This window comes from Hylobates moloch, unplaced genomic scaffold (genome assembly GCF_009828535.3).
Source record: "Hylobates moloch isolate HMO894 unplaced genomic scaffold, HMol_V3 SCAFFOLD_21, whole genome shotgun sequence".
Taxonomy (NCBI): Eukaryota; Metazoa; Chordata; class Mammalia; order Primates; family Hylobatidae; genus Hylobates; species Hylobates moloch.
In genome coordinates, this window is record NW_026652296.1 from 22,484,488 (window position 1) to 22,509,920 (window position 25,433).

General features: G+C 49.7%; 1 protein-coding gene across 2 annotated transcripts in view; it reads left to right on the plus strand.

The window, feature by feature from the left end:
- The first annotated feature begins 239 nt into the window (after positions 1 to 239).
- The window catches only part of KIAA1755 (KIAA1755 ortholog), a 50,422-nt gene continuing 25,228 nt past the window's right edge, over positions 240 to 25,433 (plus strand). Inside the window, exons 1-4 of one of the 2 annotated variants that reach the window (XM_032143265.2) lie at positions 240 to 473; positions 14,703 to 14,900; positions 18,879 to 20,226; positions 21,170 to 21,367. In XM_032143265.2, coding sequence (XP_031999156.1) covers positions 471 to 473; positions 14,703 to 14,900; positions 18,879 to 20,226; positions 21,170 to 21,367 — 1,747 coding nt within the window. In that variant the 5' untranslated portion in view covers positions 240 to 470. The remainder of the gene's footprint in view (positions 474 to 14,702; positions 14,901 to 18,878; positions 20,227 to 21,169; positions 21,368 to 25,433) is intronic. The other variant, XM_032143266.2, reaches the window with a different exon arrangement.

Consider the following 25,433-nt stretch of genomic DNA (forward strand, 5'->3'; position numbering starts at 1 on the left):
GCGCCGTGGGAAGAGCGAGGAGCGAGGAGGAAAATTCGGCGGGGCGGGCTCGGGTTCCTCGGGTTCCAGCTGGCTGCCGAGGGGGTGGGCGGAAGGAAGGGGGGGCGGTGGGGGCGGGGCGCGCGGGCTGGGGGCGAGGGCGCAGGCACAAAGGGGCCGCTGTCCCGCCGCGCCCCGCCCCGCTCCGCCTCTGCTGCCGCCCCCCGTCTGGTGGCCCGACCCGCGCCGCCCGCGGCTCCCTTTCGCCGTCTCCAGCCTCAGTCCCTCTCTGTCTCTCTCTCAGTCTCTCTCCCTGTCCCCACCGGCCGCTCCTCCGAGATGACGCCGGGGTCGGTGCCCCGGGCCTGCCCTCTCCCCTGGCTCCAGAGCTAGGCGGGACCGAGGGCTGCCCCAGACAGACGGACCCGCGGACCCACAGACCCCGCGCCCAGGACAGGAGCCGCGCCGCCCTCCGCTGGCAGTCCGTCACCATGGTAACGCGCCAAGGCCTGGACCACCTCGCTCTGCCCCCTTTCAGTGGGCACAGCCCTCCCCCATTCCCTACAGAACAGCCCCGGGTGGCCCTGGCCGTTTACGCTGAGACCATCCTCAGTGCCTCGGCAGGGCTGTGCTTACCTGCTTCCACCCCAGCAGGGGTTCAAGGGCAGGAGCCCATCTCTGGCAGCGTCCTCTCCGGGCTTCTCCATGCGTGTGTATGGATGGAGTAAGATTGGACTTGTAAACTTTAATATTCCCCAACTCCTAGACCTGAGCCTGAATCTCAGCCCTGAGGCTGAGGGCTGAAACGGGGTGGTTTTGCATGTTTCTTTTGGAACTGACTGTGATATGCACATTGTCCTGGCAGTGAGTTTATATGGGGGAGAGTGGTGGTGGGGGTTAAAGTCCCCTCCCAGGCCAGCCAGGCAATGCAGGGCGAGGAGGGTTAATGGTCCAGGGTGAAAAGGAGAGAACTGCTTACCAAAACGTGGGATGCTTTTGCTGTTTTAGACTCAGCTATGGAAAGTCAGATATACACAGTGAACACAGGGTGCTTCCATGGGAATTGGCTGGGGAGAGGGAAGAGGAAGGGACTTTTGGAGCTGGAACCTTGAAAAAAGTTGGAACATTCTGGGAGAATGTGTGTGTGTGTGTGTGTGAGTGTGTGTGTGTGTGGTGGTGGTGGTGGTGGTGGTGGCGGGGATGCGTTTGTGCCAGTATCTGGCAACAGGGAATGAAAGAAAAGTCTGTTTTCAGAGGATTTCAGCCCAGCTCCAGACAGATACAAGAGCCCCAGGCAAATTCACAGGGGCTGTAAGGATTTGGAAAAAAGCTGTGAAGACAGGCCAAGGCTTTAACCCCGTGACTGTGACCAACCATGTTGAATTTGTGTGGGTTTTCACTCACCGAAATGCATCTCCACAAACAGAGGAATTCCATATAGAGGTGTTCATACTCTCTCTCTCTCTCACACACGCATGCAAGCACGCACACACACGTACACATGCACACACACGTACACGTGCACGCACAGAGCACACTTGAATGCTCCCACTGACTCACACAGCTGAACACATGTTCACACCCTCTCATACACCCGTGCCTTCTCCACCTGCTCCCCCATACTGCTAAACTGTGGGCATACATTGGCATACACACCACAGACATATATATTGCAAAACCAGGCACCTACATCCATGCACTGGCGGGACAGGTGTACACACACATGGCTCTTGGAGCTGTTTGAAAGTACTGTCATAAGCCAATGGTTATTCACCTCTCCCTACAGGCAAGGCCCAGTGCTAGGTGATTTACATCCAGGAGTCGGTAACTCATACCAACTCTAAGATTAGACCTGCTGCTATCTCCAACAGATGGGGACGTCAGGCTCTGGGAACTTAAGTAGCTGCCCAAGGTCACCCCAACCAGAAAGTGCAAGTTAGGACAGTCTGAATTCTGAGCCTGCACTCGGCAGTCATGGTCGCTCCAGGGCCACAGCCTGCACCTGGTGTTTGCCAAGCCTCTCCTGCTTTCACACCTAACCTAGTAATTAGAAACCCCTCACTGAAGCCCAGATCCTCAGATCAAGGGTCAGGCACTGGTCTGCCTCCTGTCAAAGGGTGAGCAACTCTTTCTAGATTGGGAACAATGTGCAGATTTCCTTCCCTTGCCTGTCTTTAAAGAATAAAGGTTGTTGCCAGCCTACCTCCCTGGCCTCACTTCTGTGCTCCAGCCGCTCCAGCCTTGCTTCCAAGCCTTTTATGGTTCATGCTCCCTGCTGCCCCAGGGCCTTTGCACATGCTGTTCCTGCTTGGAGGAATACCTTCACCTAATGATTTCTTATTTACCCGGTAAATCTTCACCCACGTCACCTCTTCAGGAAAGCCTTCCCTGATTTCCCTGACTCTTACTCTAGCATGTCATGTATCTTTCCTTTATGATAACCCATCATAGCTGTAATTTTTGTGGGGCATTTGATTAACAGCTGTCTAGTGTTTGGGGGCACCCCCATGTCAGAGAATCTTATGGCAAAGGGGCTTAGGGTTGATCCTGTCCCATGGTTCCCAAATTTTAGTATCACTGAAACAACTTTTACACATCCACTTACTGGATAAAATATATAAGAAAATAATAAAATCTACTACTTATTATTTGCTCAATATTTTTCTTTACATCAACTTACTTTGTACACTGAAAAATATATTTAAATAGAAAATTTTATATCACAACCATGAAAAAATAAGTATCCATTGTCATAAATAGAAAGTAACTAAGCTGGGCGCAGTGGCTCACGCCTGTAATCTCAGCACTTTGGGAGGCCGAGGCGGGCGGATCACCAGAGGTCAGGAGTTCAAGACCAGCCTGGCCAACATGGTGAAACCCCGTCTCTACTGAAAACACAAAAACTAGCCGGGCGTGGTGGCAGGTGCCTGTAATCCCAGCTACTCGGGAGGCTGAGTCAGGAGAATCACTTGAACCCAGGAGGCGGAGGTTGCAGTGAGCCGAGATCACACCACTGCACTCCAGCCTAGAGGACAACAGCGAGACTTTGTCTCAAAAAAAAAAAAAAAAAAAGAAAAGAAAGTAACTATAAAATATGTACTCAATGAAGGCAAATCTGTGTTAGTAAATTCTGGCTGGATGAAGTTGGTGGTGAACAATTTCAAGCCCAAGGACTGTTTTCTTTTGTTAAACAGAGTGAGCAGTAAGTGCCTGAGAGGTGTTCGAGATAGACTGGTTCCAGACTGAGGTGTTGTCCTTGGTGTCATCAGGAGGAATAGAAGAGAACTGGAGTAACTTTCTCGCTGCGATTTCACATCAATCTATGTTCTCCCAAAATTGTTTTGTGGGCCACCTATGAGAAAAACCGGTCAAGTTCAGGGTTTATTTATTTATTTATTTTTTAGATGGAGTCTCGCTCTGTGGCCCAGGCTATAATGCAGTGGGACTGTCTTGGCTCACTGCAACCTCTGCCTCCCAGGTTTAAGCGATTCTCATGCCTCAGCCTCCTGAGTAGCTGGGACTATAGGTGTGTGACACTACGCCCAGCTAATTTTTGCATTTTTAGTAGAGATGGGGTTTCACCACGTTGGCCAGTCTGGTCTCGAACTCCTGACCTCAAGTGATCCTCCCACCGCAACCTCCCAAAGTGCTGGGATTACAGGCATGAGCCACCGTGCCCAGCCAAGTTCAGTTTAATCCATTCAACATTGCCCATGTACCTGCTGCCTGGCAGTACCCCACCCCAGTTCCCTACGGTGTGCCAGGCCCTGTATAAGGACGTGGTTCCTGCTTTGGGGGCTGGCAGTCCATGGAGAAGGCAGGTTCATCCACAGATAATTCTAGGCTGTGTCTAATGGGTGGTGGGGGTCCATCCCTCTGCCTGGAAGCACATGTGTCCTGAAAAGCAAAGAGAAGAGAGGCAAGTCTGGAAGGGCTCTGAAGGGTGGGCAGGAGGTTGCTCAGTCCAGGGAGCGGTGCAGTGGAAGCAGAGACACAGAGATGTGTGTCCAGGCAGCACTTTCCAAGGTGGGGCATCTAACACGGGTTCCAGGAGGGGAGATTTTAGATGGTGCTTAGATGAACATTTTTTTAGTTTACAGCTTTTCATCTTAATGAGTATTAGGAAGTAATTTAAACAGCACAAACACATAATAATAAATATAAATAATTTTTTTTGAGACAGGGTCTCGCTCCATCACCTGGGCTGGATGGAGTACAGCGGTATGATCATAGCTCACTGCAGCCTCTATCTCCCAGGCTCAAGCAATCCTCCCACCTCAGCCTCCCAAGCAGCTAGGACTACAGGTGCGTGTCACCATGCTCAGCTAACTTTTTATTTTTTGTAGAGATGGGGCCTCCCTGTGTTGCCTAGGCTGGTCTCGAACTCCTGGGCTCAAGCAATTCTCCTGCCTCAGCCTCCCAAAAGTGCTGGGATTATAGGCATGAGTCACCACACCCAGCCAAAAAATAGATTTAAGTTGAAAAAGAATTGACAAAAAGTCAAACGTTAAGTAAATAATAATAAAAAAAGTAGGCCAATAACAAATTAAAATATGTGAACATGGCAGAAAGAGCCTCATGAATGGGACCCATGATGATTGGAAAGCCCTGGGCTAGAGCATAAAGTATGTTTAGAAGAAGTAGGGAAGATAAGCTGGGAGCTGACTGACGGGCCACAGCACCAGGCCAGTGAGTTGCTAAGGCAATAGGGAGCCACCTGAGGTTGTTGAGCAGTGGAGGGTCACAGTTGGATCTCTGTGTTAGGAAGCCCACTGTGATGGCTAAGAGGAGCCTGGCGTGGCAGCAGAGAGCCCGGGGAAAGAGACAGCACAGCTGGTGGTTATGTGCCCAGGGTCACACCCCAGTGCTACCATTTAGTAGCAGTAGAGCCTTGAGCTCAGTTTCTTAACTTGTAAAATGGGAATAAAAATACCCAGCCCATAGAATTATTGAGATAAAATAGTTAATGAAAGATGCTTAGCAGGGGCCTAACACACAAGACAGTAGGAAGCAGCTCTGGTTACAATTGTGATCATGATGTGGTTTGGGTGGGAGATGGTGAGCCCAAGGCAGAGGAAAAGGGGAGAGGGAGAGAAAGGAACAAATACAAAACTAAGGCTCAGTGAGGGGCAGGGCGTCGAGGTCATGCAGATGATATAGACAGAGCTGGACTATAACGTGGGTCTTCTGACACCCACTCGCTTCTCGGCTCACTGCATCAGGGCTGTTTTTCCAGTTTCTGAAAGTTTTTTCATACGAGCCAATACTCACTCATACCTCCACCCACACAAAAATAAAGAGGACTTAAAGTAGAAGTTTTAATTGGAAGTGAGCAAGAACTTCCTGGCAGCCAGAGCCACAGAATGCTGGTTCTAGAATCTCCAGCCTGGAGAAGTTCAGGAGGAGTGTCCCAGGTCGTTGAGACTGGAAATTACAACCTGACACCCGCTGGGCCGTATCTGGCTCACAGATGTGTTTGGCTTGGCCAACTTTTTCAAAATTGGGAGGTTTTACTGAAAAATCAGTAGATCAGGTGGTGCTGGGCCAAAGCAACACTCAGCTGATGCTGACGAGAAGGGGTGTATGCCCCAAGCGCCTCTATTCCCCATTGCTTCCCTGGTGCTGAGGCTATCTCCAAAGGGTGGAAGTGAGTGCTTTCTCACATTCAGCCAGTGTCTGTCTTCATGTTACCTGTCAGGCCCCTGGAAGCATTTATTTATACCTGTGGCTGTTGGTTTAGACTGACTCTTCCTAGGCCTGAGGCAGGAAGATGGATGAGACAGATTTTTTTTTTTTTTTTTGAGACAGGTCTCACTCTGTCACCCAGGCTGGACTGCAGTGGCCCAATCTCTGCTCACTGCAGCTTCTGCCTCCCAGTTTCAAGCAATTCTCCTGCCTCGGCCTTCTGAGTAGCTGTGATTATCGGCACCCGCCACCACACCCGGCTAGTTTTTGTATTTTTAGTAGAGACGGGGTTGCACTATGTTGGCCAAGCTGGTCTCGAACTCCTGACCTCAGGTGATCTGCCTGCCTCAGCCTCCCAAAGTGCTGGGATTACAGGCATGAGCCACTGCACCCAGCCAAGACAGATCTTTTTAAACTTTCTCACCAACTGAGGATTAACTGATCCGATTTAGAAACCACATCCCAGCTCCAAACCTTCCTGAACTGGATTATACTTTTTTTTTTTTTTTTTTTGGAGTTGGGGACTCGCTCTGCCAGTGGTGTGATCATAGTTTACTGCAGTCTCCACCTCCTGGGCTCAAGCAATCCTCCTGTCTCAGTGCCTAAAGCAACTGGGACTACCATGAGCTACCATGCCTGGCTAAGTTTTTCTATTTTTTATAGAGACAGGCTGTCACTATGTTGGCCAGGCTGGTCTCGAACTTCTGGCCCCAAGAGATCCTCCTGTCTCAGCCTCCCAAAGTGCTGGGATTACAGGCATGAGCCACTGCACCCGGCCCCTGATTATACTTTGAATTCTAGAATGCCCCTACTGGAAGGGCCCTTGGAGATAGATATGTTTAGTGCCTCCCTTTTATAGATGGGGAAACTGAGGCCAGGGTCACCCAGAGAGTCAGGGGCATAATCTCACCTTCCCTAGGCATTTTTTTTTTTTCTTCCAAGGAACAGGGCAGAGGTTGAAGGTAGCGCTAGGACTCTGTCCATTTTGGCTTTTCTCAGTCCTCTCTTCCCAAGTAAGGAGGCGGCAAATGCCAAGTGATACTAAAATCTTTGCCCTTTGCAGTAAATGGATAAATCTGGACCTTTAAGAAAAGCTCAGTCCAGCTGGGCGCGGTGGCTCATGACTGTAATCCAAGCAGTTTGGGAGGCCAAGGTGGGTGGATCACCTGAGGTCAGGAGTTTGAGACCAGCCTGGCCAACATGAAGAAACCCCGTCTCTACTAAAAACACAAAAAATTAACTGGGCATGTTGGCAGGTGCCCATAATCCCAGCTACCTGGGAGGCTGTGGCAGGAGAATAGCGGAGAATCGCTTGAACCCAGGAGGCAGAGGTTGCAGTGAGTCGAGATGGCACCATTGCACTCCAGCCTGGGCAATAAGAGCAAAACTCTTTCTTGAAAAGAAAAGAAAAGAAAAAGAAAAGCTTAGTCCACATCTCAGAAGGTCCAGCTAACAACATCTGGTGAAATCATTTACAAAGGGAACCAGCCTTAAAAACACATACACTCACACTTTTATTTTTTCCCCTCCTGATTATAAAAGCCGTACAAGCTGGTTACAGAATATTTGGAAAATCCAGCAAACTATGAAGAAAATTAAAAGGCTGCCTTACGAGGCCCCTGCCCCACACAGCCCTCAGGGGTAACTGCAGTTAACACTTTACTTAATGTCCACTTGGAGTTTTTTCTAGGCTTACATGGTTTTACTCATACTATAGATCATACTGTATGACACTGTTTTCTTTAAAAAAAAATTCCAATAGTCAGGGGTGGGAGAGTTGGCTGGCAAGGGGCCTCTTTCTGGAGTGGTGGAGGTCTTTTGTCTCTTGATCTGGGTAAGTGGTTACAGGGTTCATATATAGGTAAAAAGGCATCATCCTGTGCCTTTTATATTTGTTTATTTTACTGGATAAAAATGGTATTTAAGATTATAATAATAGTAGCTCATTGCAAAGACATTGAAATGGAAGTATACGCATGCCCCTACTCCCCTGCCCAAGTATAACCGCTGCGAGCAAGTAGTCCCTCCTAACCTACAAGCTTCCCTGGGTCAGTCCGGAAGGTCGTGAGCATGGTATAGGAGCCAGCAGTGTGGGCCTGGTTCTGCCTGTCCCTTTGGTGAGCTCCTTCTCTGACCTTGGGCTGCAGGGGAGGGGGCTGTGGCTCGTCTCACCTTCTTCCTTTTCAGCCTCACACCCGCTGGCTCCTGCCTGGCCCAGGCGGCTGCGGGCTGTGCTCACTGGGAAGGAATGGAAACACGTCTATTAAGTTTCATGGAAATGATGTTGAGGGGCCCAGGTCTGGTGTTTGGGTTCCTGTGGTCCCAGGCTGGGCTGCCGGGTGGATTGGGAATGAGAGTAGCTAGTGTTCCTTCCTGCAGCCGCCTGGGCACCCCCACACCCACCACAGTGTGCTTCCTCCAATAATTGGACGGCTTATGAGCCCCTGGGGTTCAGGCCTATAGTGGGTAATGTGCTGGCCAAGAGCTCAGAGCTCTGTTAACTTGGAACATACTTCCTTTTTACTGGCTGCCCCTTAAATGGTAACAGTGTGTGGCAAACCGAGCCAATTTGTGAAAGCTAAGGGCGTCCCAGACTCTGAGCCTTGCTCTGTGAGAGGTAAACAGTTTCTTCAGGCGCCACTAGAAACTGGGAAGGACAGGCAGCTGGGATCGTCAGTCCCCACAGCTGGTGGTCCCCAGGCAGAGGGGGCGGCTGGAGACAGGGGAAGATCTGGGCAGACTTGGCAGGCACCAGTCTGGATTGGATCCTGGCTCTGTCTTTCTCTTCTCTGTGGTCTTGGGCAAGATCAGCCTCGGTTTCTTGACTTGCAAAACGTGTCATTCCTACTTGGCTCCTGGCATCGTCGTGTGGGCTAAGCAAGAGAATGCAAGTAGGGGACCTGGGCACAGTAGCCGCCTGGAGACTGTTATTATCATTGGGGTGACAGCAGTGGACAGAGGGAGGACCAGAAGAGGGGGGATGCTTCACACAAAGACTGGGACTTAAGGTTGGGCTGACAGGATGAGTGAAAGTAAATAAGAATGAATAACAATAACAGCAGCGGCCATGCCTTTGACTTTCCCCAAGACCCTCTACATCCATTAGCTCCTTGTGTCTCTAGAACGATCATCTGAGTGAGGTAGGATAGGAATCAGAATCCCATCTATGTGCAGAAGGGGAAACTGAGGCACATCAGGGAAAGATAGTTTAACTCACTGTTTCCCTGAGGTTAGGATGCAGACCAGAGTGATGACATAGACAACTGGCAAGGAGTCTGTCTCTGGAGTATGGAAATCTTTTGTCTCTTGATCTGGGTAAGTGGTTACAGGGACTCATACATAGGTTAAAAGGCATCAACCTGTGCCCTTTATATTTGTTTATTTTACTTGACAAAAATGATACTTAAGATTATAATGGGGCCGGGCACAGTGTCTCATACCTGTAATCCCAGCACTTCAGGAGGCCGAGGCGGGCGGATCACCTGAGGTCAGGAGTTCAAGACCAGCTTGGCCAACATGGTGAAACTGCATCTCTACTAAAACTACAAAAATTAGCCGGGTGTGGTGGTGGATGCCTATAATTCCAGCTACACGGGAGGCTGAGGCAGAAGAATCGCTTGAGCCCAGGAGGTGGACGTTGCAGTGAGCCAAGATTGCACCACTGTATACTCCAGCCTGGACGACAAAGTGAGACTCTGTCTCAAAAAAAAAAAAAAAAAAAAAAGATTATAATAGCAATGGCTCATTGCAAAGACATTGAAATAGAAGTATACACACCCGCCCCCCCCTCCCCCAACTGCCCAGGTATAATCACTGTGAGCAGGTAGTTTTCTATGTCCCTACAAGTTTCCCTGGGTCAGTCTGGAAGGTCATGAGCATAGTATAGGGGCCAGGAATGCGGGCCTGGTTAAACACAAGGTATGTCACAGACTGGAACTAAATGACATGGAACCATGTGATGAGACAGTCAGTCCCTTTCAAATTCTCTGAGCCTCTCCAGACCTAAGGAGAAAGCCTTCGTCTGGGGATAAGATGTCTTTAACATCTCTCTGATGCGTTTGGGAGAAAGAGAGGAGGAAGACCCCCTTAGGCTCCAAGAGGTGACCAGATGTCCCTAGAATTTAATGGCACTATTTGTTTTCATTGTTTATTTTTATTTTTTAAAGTCATTTATTTTCACAAAAATACAAACAGTAAACAAAAAGTATACTTTATATAATAAGTAATATATTTAAATATATTTTTATAAATGAAATAATATAAAAACCATTCAATGCATCATCAGTTTATTTTTGGAGTTACATTCTATTTATGCCAGTTTACAGTTATTTTTCCATTTATAGTGATGATGTAATAACAATTATAATATTGCCACAGATCCACCCAAACATGGTGATTCCTACCTTCTTCTTGCCCTTGCCCCCATATGTGCCTGGTAACATGGCCGCCCCCACATGTCCCCACCTATGTAGAACATCATGGCGCCCTGCATTTGCATATTAAAAGGCTAGGGTAGTAGGGCCAGTTTTTTCATGGGCTACGTGAGTGACATGCCTGGTCAAACCAATCCCCTGAGCCCTATGCAAATCAGACACCATCTCCTCCAGCCTCCTTGTAGAAGCAGCCACTTTTCTGCAGCACACAGGGTTTTCTCTTTGTTAGAATCCTCCTCCCTCTGTCTCCATACGGGGGAGCTGTTTTCTTCTTCCTCTTTTCTTTCTTGCCTATTAAACTCTCTGCTCCTTAAAACCACACACACACACACATACACACACACACACACTAATAATAATAATAATAATATGACCACAGAAATTGTAGTGATGGCTCTTACTTAATGAGCACCTACTAAATTCTAGTCCTGTGCAGAGAATTCGCATGTATTACCTCACCCAATCTTGATCAACTCTTTAAGGTGGGTGTAATTACAGTCTCCATTTTACAGATGAGGAAACTGAGGCACAACGAGTTAAATCTGACTTGCCAGGTACACACAACCAGTAAGTGACAGAACCAGAGTTTGAACCTGGGCAGTCTGGCTGCACTTGCATAACCACTGTGATGATATAGAGTCTCATTGAAAAACACAGTTATGTAAGTTTTGAAAAAGTGAGTGGATTTGAAGAAAAATAGTAAGTGCTAATAGTATGCACAGTATGAGGAGATGCTAAAAATCATAAAAGTCATCATGAATGATTAAATTTCCAAAACCAAAACAAAGCAAGCTCAGCCCAGCTCAATATGCTTTCTTTACACAAGGAAAGAGGCCCAGAGAGGGAAAGGACCTACTCAAGGCTGCACAGAGAGGCCGGAGCCGACGTCTCAACAGAGAGGCCAGAGCCCAGGTCTCAGGAGAGAGGAGGGAGGGAGTGGGGAGGGCACGTGGCAGGTGAAGGGACTGCTCCAGGATTGCATGGGGTGGGAAATGTCAGAGTTTGACTGTGATTGGTGGGGGTTGGGGGGGATTAGAAGAGGACACCAGGCCAGATGAGACCTTCCCTGTTCTGCCAAGTTGAAGGCCCCTCCCTCCACCTCAGTGTAAAACCTCCTGGGTACATGTGATTTCAGCACCAGGTGCCCGTCTGCATCATCCTCTCTGAGCTCACTGCCACGGCAGTGTTCAGACCCTCTTTACATCACAATGGGCTGTGGACACTCATTCATTCACTCATTCATTGTACAAATAGTGATGGCGGCCCCCTGTGCCCAGCACTGTGTGGGCTATGGGTGGGAGGGAGCCTCAGTCCTCCGTAAAAGCCTCCTGGCATTGGAATCTTGCTGGCATTGAGAAATGCCACCCTCCTCCTCCTCAGAGTTCCTATTGTATTTCTCTTTCTTCAGGGGCCTCATTTACTAAAATGATTTTTCCCTCCTAAGTAAGCTCCCTTTGAGTGGGGTCCTTATTTATTCTCATCTCCCTTTGCCCCCTGGGCAACAGGTGGACCTGGAGCTTGCAACCAGGCTGGGGCAACCAGAAGGGCCCCTGTGAGGCTCATGACCAATGGGTCCTAAGACCATACCTGGGTGGAAACCTCTGGCCTAGTCCAACTTGTCTATTTGACAGAAAAGTGGTGGTTCTGACCAGGCGTGGTGGTTCATGCCTCTAATCCCAGCACTTTGGGAAGGCAAGGCGGGTGGCCAGCTTGAGCTCAGGAGTTCGAGACCAGCCTGGGCAACATGGTGAAACCCCATCTCTACCAAAAATACAAAAATTAGCCAGGCTTGGTGGTGGGTGCCTGTGGTCCACAGCTACTCGGGAGGCTGAGGTGGAAAGATTGCCGGAGCCCAGGAAGTCAAGACTGCAGTGAGCCGAGATAGCACCACTGCACTCCAGTCTGGGTGCCTGTAATTCCAGCTACTCGGGCTGAGGCAAGAGAATCGCTTGAACCTGGGAGGCGGAGGCTGCAGCAAGCAGAGATTGGGACACTGCACTCCAGCCTGGGCAACAGAGCAAGACTCTGTCTCAATAATAAAAAAAAAAAAAAAAAGAAAAGAAAAGAAAAATTGTGGTTCAGAGATGGACATTTTGTTTCTTCTGCCATAAAATTTATGAAGCGCCTGTTTGTGCCGGGTCCTGTGCAGACACTGAGGCCCCAGAGAGGAAAAGAAGCCAGTGCTTAACTGTACCTGCCTCCTATTGCCACTGTAGCAAATGATCATACACTTTAGTTTCAAGCTACACAAGTATAGTATCTTGTAGGTAATAAAAGATCAGAGGCCTGACATGCATCTCACTGGGCCAAAAACAAAGTCTTGGCAGGGCTGTTTCTCTTGTGGAGGCTCTAGGGGAGAATCCATTTGCTTGCCTTCTCCAGCTTCTAGGAGACGCCCGCATTCCTTGGCTCCTGCTCTTTGTTCCAAGCCAGCAATATCACATCTCTCTGATCCTGCTTCCGTTGTCATATTTCTGCTATTTATTTATTATTCGATTTCATTTATTATTGCTCTGTTGCCTAGGCTGGAGTGCAGTGGCGCCATCTCGGCTCACTGAAACCTCCATCTCCCAGGTTCAAGCAATTCTCATGCCTTGGCCTCCCAAGTAGCTGGGATTACACGCACGCATCACCACACCTTGCTACTTTTTGTATTTTTAGTAAAGATGGGGTTTTGCCATGTTGGCCAGGCTGGCCTTGAACTCCTGACCTCAAGGGATCCACCCACCTTGGCCTCCCAAAGTGCTGGGATACAGGCATGAGCCACCACACCCAGCCTATTTATGATTTTTAACATAATAAGAGATGGGATCTCACTATGTTGCCCAGGCTGGTCTCAAATTCCTAGCCTCAGGCGATCCTCTCACCTCAGCTTCCCAAAGTGCTGGGATTACAGGCGTGAGCCACCGCCCCTGGCCCATAGTCACATTTCCTCTTACCCTTCCCTCTTCTGCATCCTCTTCCACCTGGTGATTACACTGGGCCCATTTGTCTAATCCAGGATGGTCTCCTTGTTTTAAAGTCAGCTGATGAGCAAACTTAATTCCATCTGTAGCCTTAACTCCCCTTTGTCTTGTAAGGTAGCACATTCACAGGTTCCAGAGATTAGGATGCGGGCATCATTGGAGGTCATTCTACCCATTACACCTGCCTTTAGGTGGGAACTGCTGTAATAGGGGCACTATGGGATCCCAGAAAATGGGACACCTGATCTCACTGGGGTAGTGGGGGGCGCCCAAGAAAATCTCCTGGAGGAGGCGACGGCTGACCTGAGTCTTGAATGAGGAGTTGGCCAGGCGAGGAGGGGTGGAAGTGAAGGGCATTCCAGCAGGAAGGCACTGCATGTGTGGAGGCCTGGAGGTGAGTGAGGGAAGGCATGTGCCACTGTGGCCGAAGCATGGAGAGGGGTGGCGAGGCTGGAGGGGAGGCGGGGGTGGAGGGCAGCTGCCAGATCTCAGGGGAGCTGGATGCCTGGAGGCTGATGCTTCCTGAAGACAGTGGGAGCCTTTGAGGGGTTTGGAACAGAGACTGATGAGGTCAGGTTTGCATTTGAGGTCAGGTCACTTTGGGGTCCTGGTGGAAAATGGCAGCTGGGGTGAGGAAGACGAGAATTTGGCAGCCAAGGAGAGGAGTCAGGTGATCCTGGGTCCTGGGCCCAGTGTTCCCTCTCCTGGACTCTGACTGCCAGGAGAACGGGCTGACTGCCTTCTGGATCCCTTCCTGGAAGAGGCGGTGAAGCCTGGATCAGGGTGAGGGCAGGGGACAGAGCAGAGCACCTGGCTGGAGAGCTGTTGGTGGAGGGGAAGTGGTGTGGGACACACTGAGGGCTGTTTGTGGGTTGGGAGGCAGGAGGACAAGCAGTGTTGTGAGCAGATTTCTGGCCTAGGAGCCTGACTGGGTGGTGGGGTCATCACCGAGGTAGGACTGCGGGAGGAGCAGATTTGGGAAGTTGCCAGGTTGGGTCTGTTGTGTTGGTGGTTGGTGGCTGAGAGGCATCTAGGAGGTCCATGGGAGGCAGCTGGCTGTACGGTCTGCAGCCGTGGACTTGTAGCAGTTATTGCTGTGTGAAAAATGACCCCAAAGCTCAGTGGCAAAACAGCAATCACTTATTCTCACTCTCCCATCTGCATGTGGAGTGGGGCTGTCTGATCTGGGCTGGGCTTCCCTCGTGCCTCAGCTTCAGGCTGCAGGCCTGCAGGCCAGCCAGGCGGTCAGACTGGGGCAATGCCAAAATCCTCTTTCTCTTTGACCGTGACCTGAATGCCCACCGCCCCACCCCTATTCCTCCACGTCTCCGTGGATCAGCAGATGACATTTGAGCAAAGACCTGCAAGAGGTGTGGGAATGACGCTGTCTTGAGGAAGAGCATTCTAGGCAGAGGGAACAGCCAGTGCAAAGGCCCTGAGGTGAGATTGTGCCTAGTGTGTTTGAGGGACAGGAAAGAAGGCCAGTGTGTCTGGCAGTGATGAGTGAGCAGGGTGGGGTAGGAGAGGAGGTCAGAGAATTAGCAGGGGCCTTAGGCATATGGGGCCTGGAAAGTCACGGGAAGTGGTCTCTGCCCTCATTATCATTGCTATTATCACCCCCTCCTCCTGTCCCCCACAGGACCCTCCATCCCTCGACACAGCCATCCAGCATGCCCTGGCGGGCCTCTATCCTCCTTTCGAGGCCACAGCACCCACCGTCCTGGGTCAGGTGTTCCGTCTCCTGGACTCTGGCTTCCAGGGGGATGGGCTGAGCTTCCTTCTGGATTTCCTGATCCCTGCCAAGCGCCTGTGTGAGCAAGTGCGAGAAGCAGCCTGTGTGAGTCGAGGGGGAAACAGGGCCAGGGGACAAGCTGTCCCAGAAAGTCATGGGGCTGGAGGCGGGCAGAGAAGGAGGTGGGCTGGCATGTGTCTCGTTTCAAGGGGAACTGAGGGTGTGGGGGGACTTTCCAAGTATCATTGCTTGTCCAAGGGGAGACATCAGCCCCCCAGATGGAAGGGGCTTTACCCTGTGACATCTATGAGTTCATTACATTGTACTGTCACCAGCAGAGAAGAAGGCCTGAATAAAGGCATCCTTGGGGGCTCCTTGGTCTTGGGGAGCCCGCCCTGCGCCTGACATTGTGGGCACTGCCAAGTGCCTTGGGTGAAGTGGGGTAGCTTCAGTGGAAATAGCAGAGAAGGTCCTAGAGCTTCCCCAGAGCCCGTGAGGCATCAGGACTCTTGCTTTCTTCCCCTGTGACCTCTTCACACTCAGATCTCAGGGAGGCCTCTGCCAAGGCAAAGTGGAGAGAAAACTGTTTTAGCCAGACTCATTGGCTGCAAATGACAGAATCCTCACTCAGACCAGGGAAGGGTGGATCAGGCCTCAGGCCCAAGTTGATCCACTGATCAAATCCCATGAAGACCCTTCCTGTCCCTAGTCTCTGCTTTGTGCTGCTTGTTGGCATTATTCTTCCAGGCTAAGTGTTCCCACAAGGCTGGAACCCAGGGAAGCTCAAGGATTTATATTCTATCCTAGAGAGGAAAATAAACTCTTTCCCATCCACTGCACACAGAAAAATCTCAAGGAAGGATCCTGATTGGCCAGGCTTGGGTCATATGCCCATTCCTGCACCAATCACTGTGGCCAGAGGAGTGGGGTACCAGGATTGGCCAAGCTTGAGTCACATGTCTACATCTATGGTCAGAGGGTGGAGCCGTTTTAAGAAAAGGATGAGAAGGCTGGCAGTGGTGGCTCATGCCTGTAATCGCAGTACTTTGGGAGGCCAAGGCAGGCGGATCACGAAGTCAGGGGTTCGAGACCAGCCTGGCCAACATGGTGAAACCCCGTCTTTACTAAAAATACAAAAATTAGCCAGGTGTGGTGGCACGCACCTGTAGTCCCAGCTACTCAGGAGGCTGAGGCAGGAGAATCGCTTGAACCCAGGAGGCAGAGGTTGCAGTGAGCCAAGATCACGCCATTGCACTCCAGCCTGGGTGGCACAGCGAGACCCCGTCTCAAAAAAAAAAAAAAAAAAAAAAAAAAGAAAGAAAAAAAGAAAAGGATGAGAGAAGCCTGAGGAGACCAAGCCGTCAAATGCTCAAATGCCCACCGCAGGAACTTGCCATTCCCTTCATGGGTTTCCCGATTGTTCCCTGCTCTGTTGTTATTAACACCCACCCTCCTGCTACCCCAGCCTCAAGAATCACAAAGAGGTTCTAAGGTCCCATCAGCCTGTCCTGAGTTGCTCACTGCCTGTCAGGGACACAGCTCCTCAGAAGCAACAAGGAAGGGTGGGGACTGTGTGCGTCATTTCAGTGGTAGAAATAAATTGAATGTGGCAGCTAAAAGTCCAGGGTTAGGAACCAGAAGGAAAGTGAGATAATCTATTTTACATGCTTAGCACAGAGCCTGGCTCATAGAAATAGCTCAATACACAGGAACTGGTATTGGAGAAGAAGGGAGCTTCTCATGGAAGCATTTGCAGCCACTTCCACATGATACTATTTCATGCAGATGCTCCCCCATCCTTATTTCTTCTCCCTGACAAGCTACACAATTGCCCACTTCCCTTATTTGGCCATTTAAACTTCATTTGCACTGGCCGCTTCCTCAAGGTAACAGCCTTTCCACATCTTTATTTTTCCTTGTAGGTGAGTTTAATCTAAGTGTAACGATAGGCAAATATCTGTCAATCTCAGAGCAGTGGGAAGTCATGCGGGATTAACAGGATGGCTTCTGGGGTCAGATGCCCCAGGTTCAAATCCAAGCTCATCACTGTGAACTTTGGAGATCCATGCCACCTCTCTTGAGTTTCAGTTTCCTTATGTGTCAAGCAGAAACGTTAATAACACAGCACCTAACACATGGAGATGACACACATGGCTTAGCAAAGACTCTGGCATGCAGCAAGTGCCAGTAGCTATTGGCTATTGCTATCCCACTTCCTTGTTTCTCCATCTGAAATAAGAGCATGGCAGCCTCAAAGTCTGCCTCTCCAGCCACCATCACCCAGAGGCAGCCACCTTCACATAAAGTCTGGTGGGGCTTGGGGACAGATACAGCTGACTTAAAATGTGAAGGCCTAGGTCCAAGTCCCTGATGCTTATCAGCTGTGTGGCTATGAGCCAAATGTTTCACCACACTGAGCCTCAGTTGCATCATCTGTAAAATGAAAATAATAATGCCTGAACTGCCTACACCAAACTGAGTTACGGTGAAAGTCAAGTGAGATGATCAAAGCCATCATCACTCTGGTGCTTTGCTGTTGGCAAAAAATGGCCGGGCTGTTTTTTCTCATTCAATGAGAAGGTGAGAGAGAAAGCATGTTGCAAACCCAAGAGGGCTAAGTGAAAAGGGTTGAGAAACCTACAGACTCATGAAGGTTTATGGATATTAAGCTTCTCTGAGGCAGCCCAGTCTACAATATGACTGATATAAATGGGTTTATCAACATAAGGTATAACTATGGTCAGATCTCACTATTTCCCCAATCAATAATTCCAGGAAACACCTGCTTAATTAGCAGGAAATTCAGTCTTACTCTCTGTACATCTCCCCTACACACATCCAAATTATATAAGATTGTCTGGGACTTACTCAATCCACAGAACTCAGACTCTTTTTCCAAAAGCCAGTTAAAGACCTGTTGTCAGCCCAGTGGAGCTGTTGTTTCCATTGTTGCCACATGGTGTCACTGTCGAACACTGGTCCCACACAGCCCAGTGGAGAGGCTCAACTGAGAGGGATCACTTGGGTTACAGCCTGTTCCAGAATGACCCACTGTACCCACCTATACAGGGAATTTCTGGCAACTCCTGTTTAAAAAAAATTTTTTTTTAAGTTTTGCTTCAGCTTCGTGTTGTTATCCATTAATGGGAAATAAATTAAAAAACAAATAAACCTTCATTTAATGAGAAATAAATAAACAATAAACAAACAAATAAATAATAAATATTCAGGCCCAGAATAACCTTTGGGTCAGGAAAAACTGGACAGTCATCTAGTAAGTTAGTGGCAGGGTCAGATTTCCTGACTTCTCATTCAATACTGTTTCTACTTCACCCTCATACACTATCCAAATTCAATAAGATATTCAACACTTTATTATAAAATAGGCATTGTGTTAGATGATTTTGGCCAACTGTAGGCTGATATAAGCGCTCTGTGCACATTTAAGATAGACTAGTCTAAATAAGCTATGATGTTCTGTAGATTAGTTACATTAAATGCATTTTTGACTTATGATATTTTCAATTTATGATGGATTTACCAGGATATAACCCCACCATAAATTGAGGCCATCTGTATAATCTCACTCAATCCTCATACCAACCCAGTAATACTGACATGTATTATCATCCTATTTGCAGATAGGGAAATTGGGGCTCAAAGAAGTTAAGCAATTTGCACAAATTAGCAACGTAGACCTTTGTCTAAATCATGTCTCCCTGGCTTTAAAATGGATGGCTAAGGCTTGATTTGGGTTGGCAAATGTTCTGGATAGATGGGGAGAGGAAGGGAGCATGAGCCAAGCAAGGGGACCACTTGGGAAAGCCGATTGCTAACTAGTGCATGGTGCTCTGAGCTTTCTCGCTTGGGTCAGTAGGCTAGTATTTCCAAGGTCAGGGCCAGGACGAGCGTGGGGCAGGAGAGTCAACCTTTGCACAACCTTGACAGTGAGTGCCTCCTAAATTCTGCCTAATCCTAGTCCCTGACCTGTTCCAGATTCCACGTGGGAGAGGGAAAGGAGCAGATCCAAGGGTGGAGCCTTTCAGGGCCAGGTTCTCTGATGCCATCCCCTTCTCTCCACAGGCTCCCTACTCACACTGCCTCTTCTTACATGAGGGCTGGCCGCTCTGTCTGAGGGATGAAGTTGTGGTCCACTTGGCACCCCTCAACCCTCTCTTATTGCGCCAGGGTGACTTCTACCTCCAAGTGGAGCCCCGGGAGGAGCAGTCTGTCTGCATCATGATCAAATGCCTCTCCCTGGACCTCCACACAGTGGACAAGAAGCCTGTTCCTGAGCCAGCCTACCCTATACTTTTCACCCAAGAATGGCTGGAGGCCATCAACAGCGACTTTGAGGGAAGTCCCCTACACAACTGCTTGGTAGCATCAGAAAATGGGATCGCTCCTGTGCCTTGGACCAAGATAACCAGCCCAGAGTTTGTGGATGACAGACCCCAAGTAGTGAACGCCCTCGGCCAAGCCTGGGGGCCCCTTCCATTAGAGGCACTGGATTTGAGCAGCCCTCAAGAGTTGCACCAGGCCAGCCCCCCGGACAACCAGGTGCTTCTTGCCCAGAGTTTGGCCAAGAGTAAGGGCAGGACATATGGGAGCAAGTATCCAGGACTCATCAAGGTGGAGCAAGCCAAGCCTGGGGAGGTGGCCTTCAGGATGGACGAGGTGATCAGCCAGGACTTTGAGGGAGACTATGTGGCTCTCCTAGGCTTTTCCCAAGAGAGCAGAGGAGAGTCTCCCAGCAGGGAGGTGGGCACATCCAGTGGGTGTACTTCTGGGGCACTAGAGGAGATATCTGGAACTAAGGAAACTCCCTTATTTCAAAAGATACTGCCTCTCTCAGAGGCCAATGAAGGACCTTCCTTGGGAAATTGGGATTGCACGAAGCCAGAAAGCTCTGAGGAGGAGCCCTGCAATTTGGGCTTGAGGAGAAAGGCCAATGATAAAGCACCCACCCACAACTCAGAAAGGCTGCCCCAAGGCTCCTACATGAATGTCCTTGAGGACCCACTGGACTGTGCCTCTGGCCTCAGGGCAGGTGTCTCACAAGAGCCAGCTGCCTCCAAGATGCAGGGACCTCTAGGAAGCCCAGAGAATATGGTGCAGCTCAGGCCTGGACCAAGACAAGCTTCCTCTCCCCGCCTGTCCCCAGCCTCTCTTGCAGCTCCAGCCTCTGAAACAAAGATGGAGATGAAGACCAAACAGAGGAATGGGAGACTTCCCAAGCCCATGCCCTGCCCTAGCAGAAACACCTCCTCCCCTGAGCCCCCATTTCCTGGGCTCAAATTCTCATTCTTGAAAGGGCAGAGGCAACCCTCTGTGACCCCGGAGAAGGCCTCACTCCAGCACGATAGGCCCTGGAAAGTCCTGTGTTCCCTCTACTCTCCTAAACCCAACCGAGCCAAATCTTTGGGGAAAGGTAAGATGCCTACATGCTCAGCTGTACAAGGTTATTGTCTGGTTGAGATCACATTTCAGGTGGTTTTGGTTGTAAGTGATAGAGACCACCTGGGCTGGCTCAGCTTCAGGGGTTTAGTATACAGTGTGGCATGTTAAGGGGCTTGAAGTCTCATGTGTCTGAAATTGAGCAAGGCATTGTGACTGTGTTACAACTGCCTGAGTTCACACTCCACCTTTGCCATACGCTGGCTGTGTGACATTGGCCAAATACTGAGTTTCTCTGAGTCCAGGTTCTCCCTATCTGTGCAATGGGAATGTCACCTATTTCACAGTGTTATTTTGAGGGTTCAAAGGGACACCAGAAGCCAGGTGTGGAGGCTTTCCTGTAATCCCAGTGCTTTGGTGGCTGAGGCAGGAGAATTTGGGTGGCTTGAGGCCAGGAATTTATAAGAAAGAAAAGAAGGAAAAAAGGAAGGAAGGAAGGAAGGAAGGAAGGAAGGAAGGAAGGAAGGAAGGAAGGAAGAAGGAAGGAAGGAAGGAAGGAAGGAAGGAAGGAAGGAAGGAAGGAAAGGGAACGAGGGAGGGAGGGAGGTAGGGAAAAATAAATAAATAAATAAGTAAATAAATAAATAAAAAAGCTGTGCATGCCTATAGTCACAACTACTCTGGAGGCTGAGGTGGGAGGATCTTTTGAGCCCAGGAGTTCAAAGCTGCAGTGAGCAATATTCATGCCACTGCATTCCAGCCTGGGCAACAGAGTGAGACTCTGTCTCTAAAGAAAAAAAAGTGAGGTGTGGGGAGAGGTAACACTAGAAGTAAGGGGCTTAGTGCAATGCCTGGCACATGGGAGAGATCAGTAGTTGTAAGATATTATTAGTCAGAAGGAGAAAGAGGAGACATTTTCCCCTTAGAAAGCCCATCTTCTGCTTAACATCCTTTTCTTTGTTGTTGCTTTTTCCCAGCTGGAACAACTCAGACCAAAACATCTGGCCCAGCCGCTGCCTCCAGCCCACTGACTGAGGAAAAGGCTGCTTTCCCAGAAGCTTCTGCAGGCTCCCCAGAAAGAGGCCCCACCCTGGAGGAGGAGCCCCCAAGGCCTGAGCCCAGGATTGGGGCTCTAGGTGTCAAGGTTTTCCGCTCCAGGATAGCATGCCTGCCAGGTTCCAGGGGATTCAAGCAGGAGGTGGTGGGGAGGGAGCCGGGGGCCCCAGAGCATCCTCAGGTGCTGGTGGGTGGAGGGAAGGCAGGGAAAGCCCTGGAGGCCTAGGTTCTAGACCAAGCCTCCTTGAGCCTCAGTTTCCTCATCTTTCCCATGGGAGAATTGGAATAGATGAAAGCAATTTGTTGGTATCCATCCACCCGTCTATCTGTCGTTCCATCTGTCTACTTGTCCATCCATCAGTGAGGCAGCTAAGGTGGATATCGGGTTCCCCAGAAGCAAAGCCTAAGACAGATTTTTGGGAAAGTGACTTATTGGAGGAGGGCTCTGAGGAGAAGGACAGAGGGTCAGGGCAGGGGAAGGAGCCAGGCAAGGCTGTGGGCTGACCCCAAGAAGAGCGCTGGGGCATGACCTGCCCCACAGAGTTGGCTCCAGCTTAAGGCATAGAGGACTGGCCTTTTATAAGCCTTGTCTGTCAGTCATTAACTGTGGGCTGATCCCCAGTCTGTCCATCATTAATGAACTGCAGGAACTGCGGGCTGATCCTGGAATGGGGTGGGGCAGGGGGAGCCAGTGATCCAGTTCAGCCTAGGGCGCTTCTTCAGAGAGGGAGCATCTGTGAGCCACTGACAGCTGATACTTCCAGACTCTGGGGATGGGTTCTCTGCCTGCTGAGGGGATCTGGATTTGGGGTACTAGCAGCATCCAATATAGAAGGTCTTATCACTCCTATTTAGTATTTCCCCATTGTTGTAACAGACCTTTACTGGGCCCTGGGCTTAGCACTGGGAATTCATAAGGGAACAAGTCTGGTGTGTTCTCTGCTCTCAGGAAACCTATATTCTAGTGGTGGGGAAAAGCCAACAGGTTATCGCAACAGGTTATTGCAACCCAGTGTAAACAAAGTGTGACAGTTGGGAAGGACAGGGGGCTGTGGGAGCACAGATGAGTCCTCTGGTTCAGGCTTAGGGTAGTAGAGGTCCATGAAGACTTCATGGAGGAAGTAACGGAAAGCCCAGTCCTATGGTATGAATAGGAATTATCCAGGTGAAGAGTTGGGAACAGCGTTCCAGACAAAGGGAACAGCATGTGCAAAGGTCCAGAGGCAAGAGAACCACAGTGCTTTCTGGAGACTGACTGTCCTGAAATACTATTTTACTTCACAGACTTCTACATCTCTCCAGGACCTTGGGCACTGCCCTGTCTTTTTGCAGCTCCCAGGAGACCTTATCTGTCCTTTTCCTGGTCATCTTTGCTGCAGCTCCTGCTGTTTGTTCCTATATTAATTGTACACAAAGGATCTCACGATCCTCTCAGGGCCATCATGGGCCAAGGGCTCAGATTTTGTCCGTGGAAGGCTCTGCTGTGGGAAGAAGAAGACCTCTGTTTTAGTTCTAACTCTGTTATTAGCTCCCTGTGTGCCCTTGGAGAAGTCACTGCCCTCTCTGGGCCTCCTCAAGAGGAGGAGAACAGGCAGATAGGACCTGGCTCATTGTCACTCTTCCCTCAGTTACTCTTGTTGTCATTTTTGGGGGTTGCAACATGCACTGTTAGCTCGCACATGCCTGATGCGTAGTATGTGTGCAAAAAGCATTTGCTGTGTGAATGAGCAATGTCCACATGCATGCTCCTGTCCGTTTTCTGTCCTGCTCTTCTCTAGTGATCTTGTCCTCGTTCCCCACATGACTCCCCCCATGGCGTCCCCCATAACCAACTTCTCCCCACCGGGTTTTCATGTTAAGGCTCCCGCTCCTTTATTACCACTGCTTCTCTTTCCAGATCACCCACTGCCCCAAGTTTCATCATCTTCAGGCCTCCCAAAACCTTGAACCTATTGGCTCAACCACCTTTTCACTCCCCTTTTCCAGCATGTCTCCCCACCCTCCACCACATCCCTTCCCCATCATTATGTCTCCCCTACCTTCTGTCACATTCTCACATCCCTTCTTCCTAGCTTAGATTCCAGGCTCACATTGTAATCACTTCCTTTCAAACACTCACTCGCTTGCTTTCCTCTTCCACCTTCACACTTACCTGGATAAATCCCAACCTCCGTGAGATACAACTCTCCACCTGCACCCTCAAGCTGAACGAAGCTGGAAAAATCCACACAATTGTGCAGGCTAATTGTGTTAGATTCCTGACCACTGACCTCCGGGGGTCCCAATGGGGCCAGTGGATCCCACTTCACCTCCAGAGTCCTGAATGACTCCCCCACAGTCCTGTGTGATGACTTCACACCTACTCTCTCCTTTGACCTTCAACACCACCTTCCCCAACTTAAATCTCAGCTGATGATCTTCCTGCTGGTCTTACTGGGTAAGCAGAAGCAATTGGAAGGAAGTCTGTGAATTGCTTCCGCTTACTCAGTAAGACCGGAAGGAAGTTCATTCACCTACCTGCTGGCATCTGTACCCACAGGCTCAGCATTCTAGCATGGATGAATTGTCCATGTGCCTGAGGCTGACCCTGAACCAGTGCTCTGTTCCTCTCTACCTCCTCAAAGACACCCCTCCAGCAAGATTCTCTCCTCCTCCCTACAGGATCATCTTCCCTCTTTGGCCCTGGGCCATTCCCATCAGGATGAGAACATGCTGCATTATTGCCCAGCTTGAAATGAGCTATTCTAGGCCCCCATGTTCCCACCCTCACCCTTTTACATTAAAACTCCACAAAGCAGTTGTCTGTGTTCCCTGTTTCCACACCTTCTCTCTTCCACTCACTCTAATCAGAATCCCTTCCCCACTGTGCCACTGAGACACATCTTGTCGAGCTCGTCATTGCGTTCCATGTTTCTAGATCCAGGGGTCAATTCTCAGTCCTCATCACCCTTGGCCCTTCCGCAGCATTTGGCACGGATGGCCACTTCCTCCTGTTGAAAGGCTTTCTTCACTTGCCATTAGATCTTCAGTCACCCAGTCCTCCTCTCACCTCACTGGCCACACTTTTGCAGCCTCCTTTCCTGTCTCCTCCTCATCTCCACAACCTGTAAATCCTGGAGGGCCCCCAAAGCCCAGTCCTTGGTCCCTTTCTCCTCTCCACCCCCACTCACTTCCTAGGTGATCTTATCCTGGAGGTGGAATATTTTCTGTAAATGCTCTCTCCAGGCTGACAACCCTGACACTGATTTTTCCAGCCTGGGCCCTGGCCATGAACTCCAGACTTATCCATCCAGCCGTTTACTACTTGATGTCTCTGCGTGGAGGTCTCACAGACATCTCTAACTTAGCATGTCCAAATATGAACTCCTGACTTCACATCCCCTCACTCCACACTTCCCAACCTTCCAGTCTTTCCTCATGGCAGTAAAAGATGACCACATCATCCTTGATTGCTCTTTCTCTTACACCCCACATTCAGTTTGTTAACTGTCAACTCTCCCATTAAATTGTATTCAGAATCTGTTGACTTCACCCCACCCAAGTCCAAACCAGCGTGGTCTCTTACCTGCTGCAGTGGTCTCCTTGCTGGTGCCTCTGCATCCACACCAGCATCTGTTGGAGTTTCCTTGTAGGGCAAAGAGTCCCCAGAGCCTGTGCTTCAAGATCTAGATCTGCTCCAAGCCAGCCCTGTGAAGCAGGTCTCCCTGTAAAATTTTCATAAAGATCTGTTCTCAGGAAAGAAACTGATCAACACGCAGGTGTGAATGTCTGCTCCCATGCTGGGGATGGGGTTTTGTTTAATAGACACTGTGTTTCCCATTGTGGCCATAACAAGTTATTACAAATTAGTGACGTAAAACAACACAAATGTATTATCTGATAGCTCTGTATGTTAGAAGCCCAACATGGATCTCGCTAGGCTAAATCCAGATGTCTGCAGAGCTGCATTCTTTCCTAGAGGCTCTAAGGGAGACTCCATTTCCTTGCCTTTTCCAGCTTCTAGAGACCACTACTTTCCTTGGCCTGTGGCCCCTTCCTCCATCCTCAAAGCCAGCAATGTTGCATCTCCCTCACCCTCCATCCATCTTGGCACCTTGCTGCTACCAAAGCCAGGAAAAGTTCTCTGCTTTCAAGGATTCCTATGATTAGATTGGATGATCCAGGATAATCTCCCCACCTCAAGGT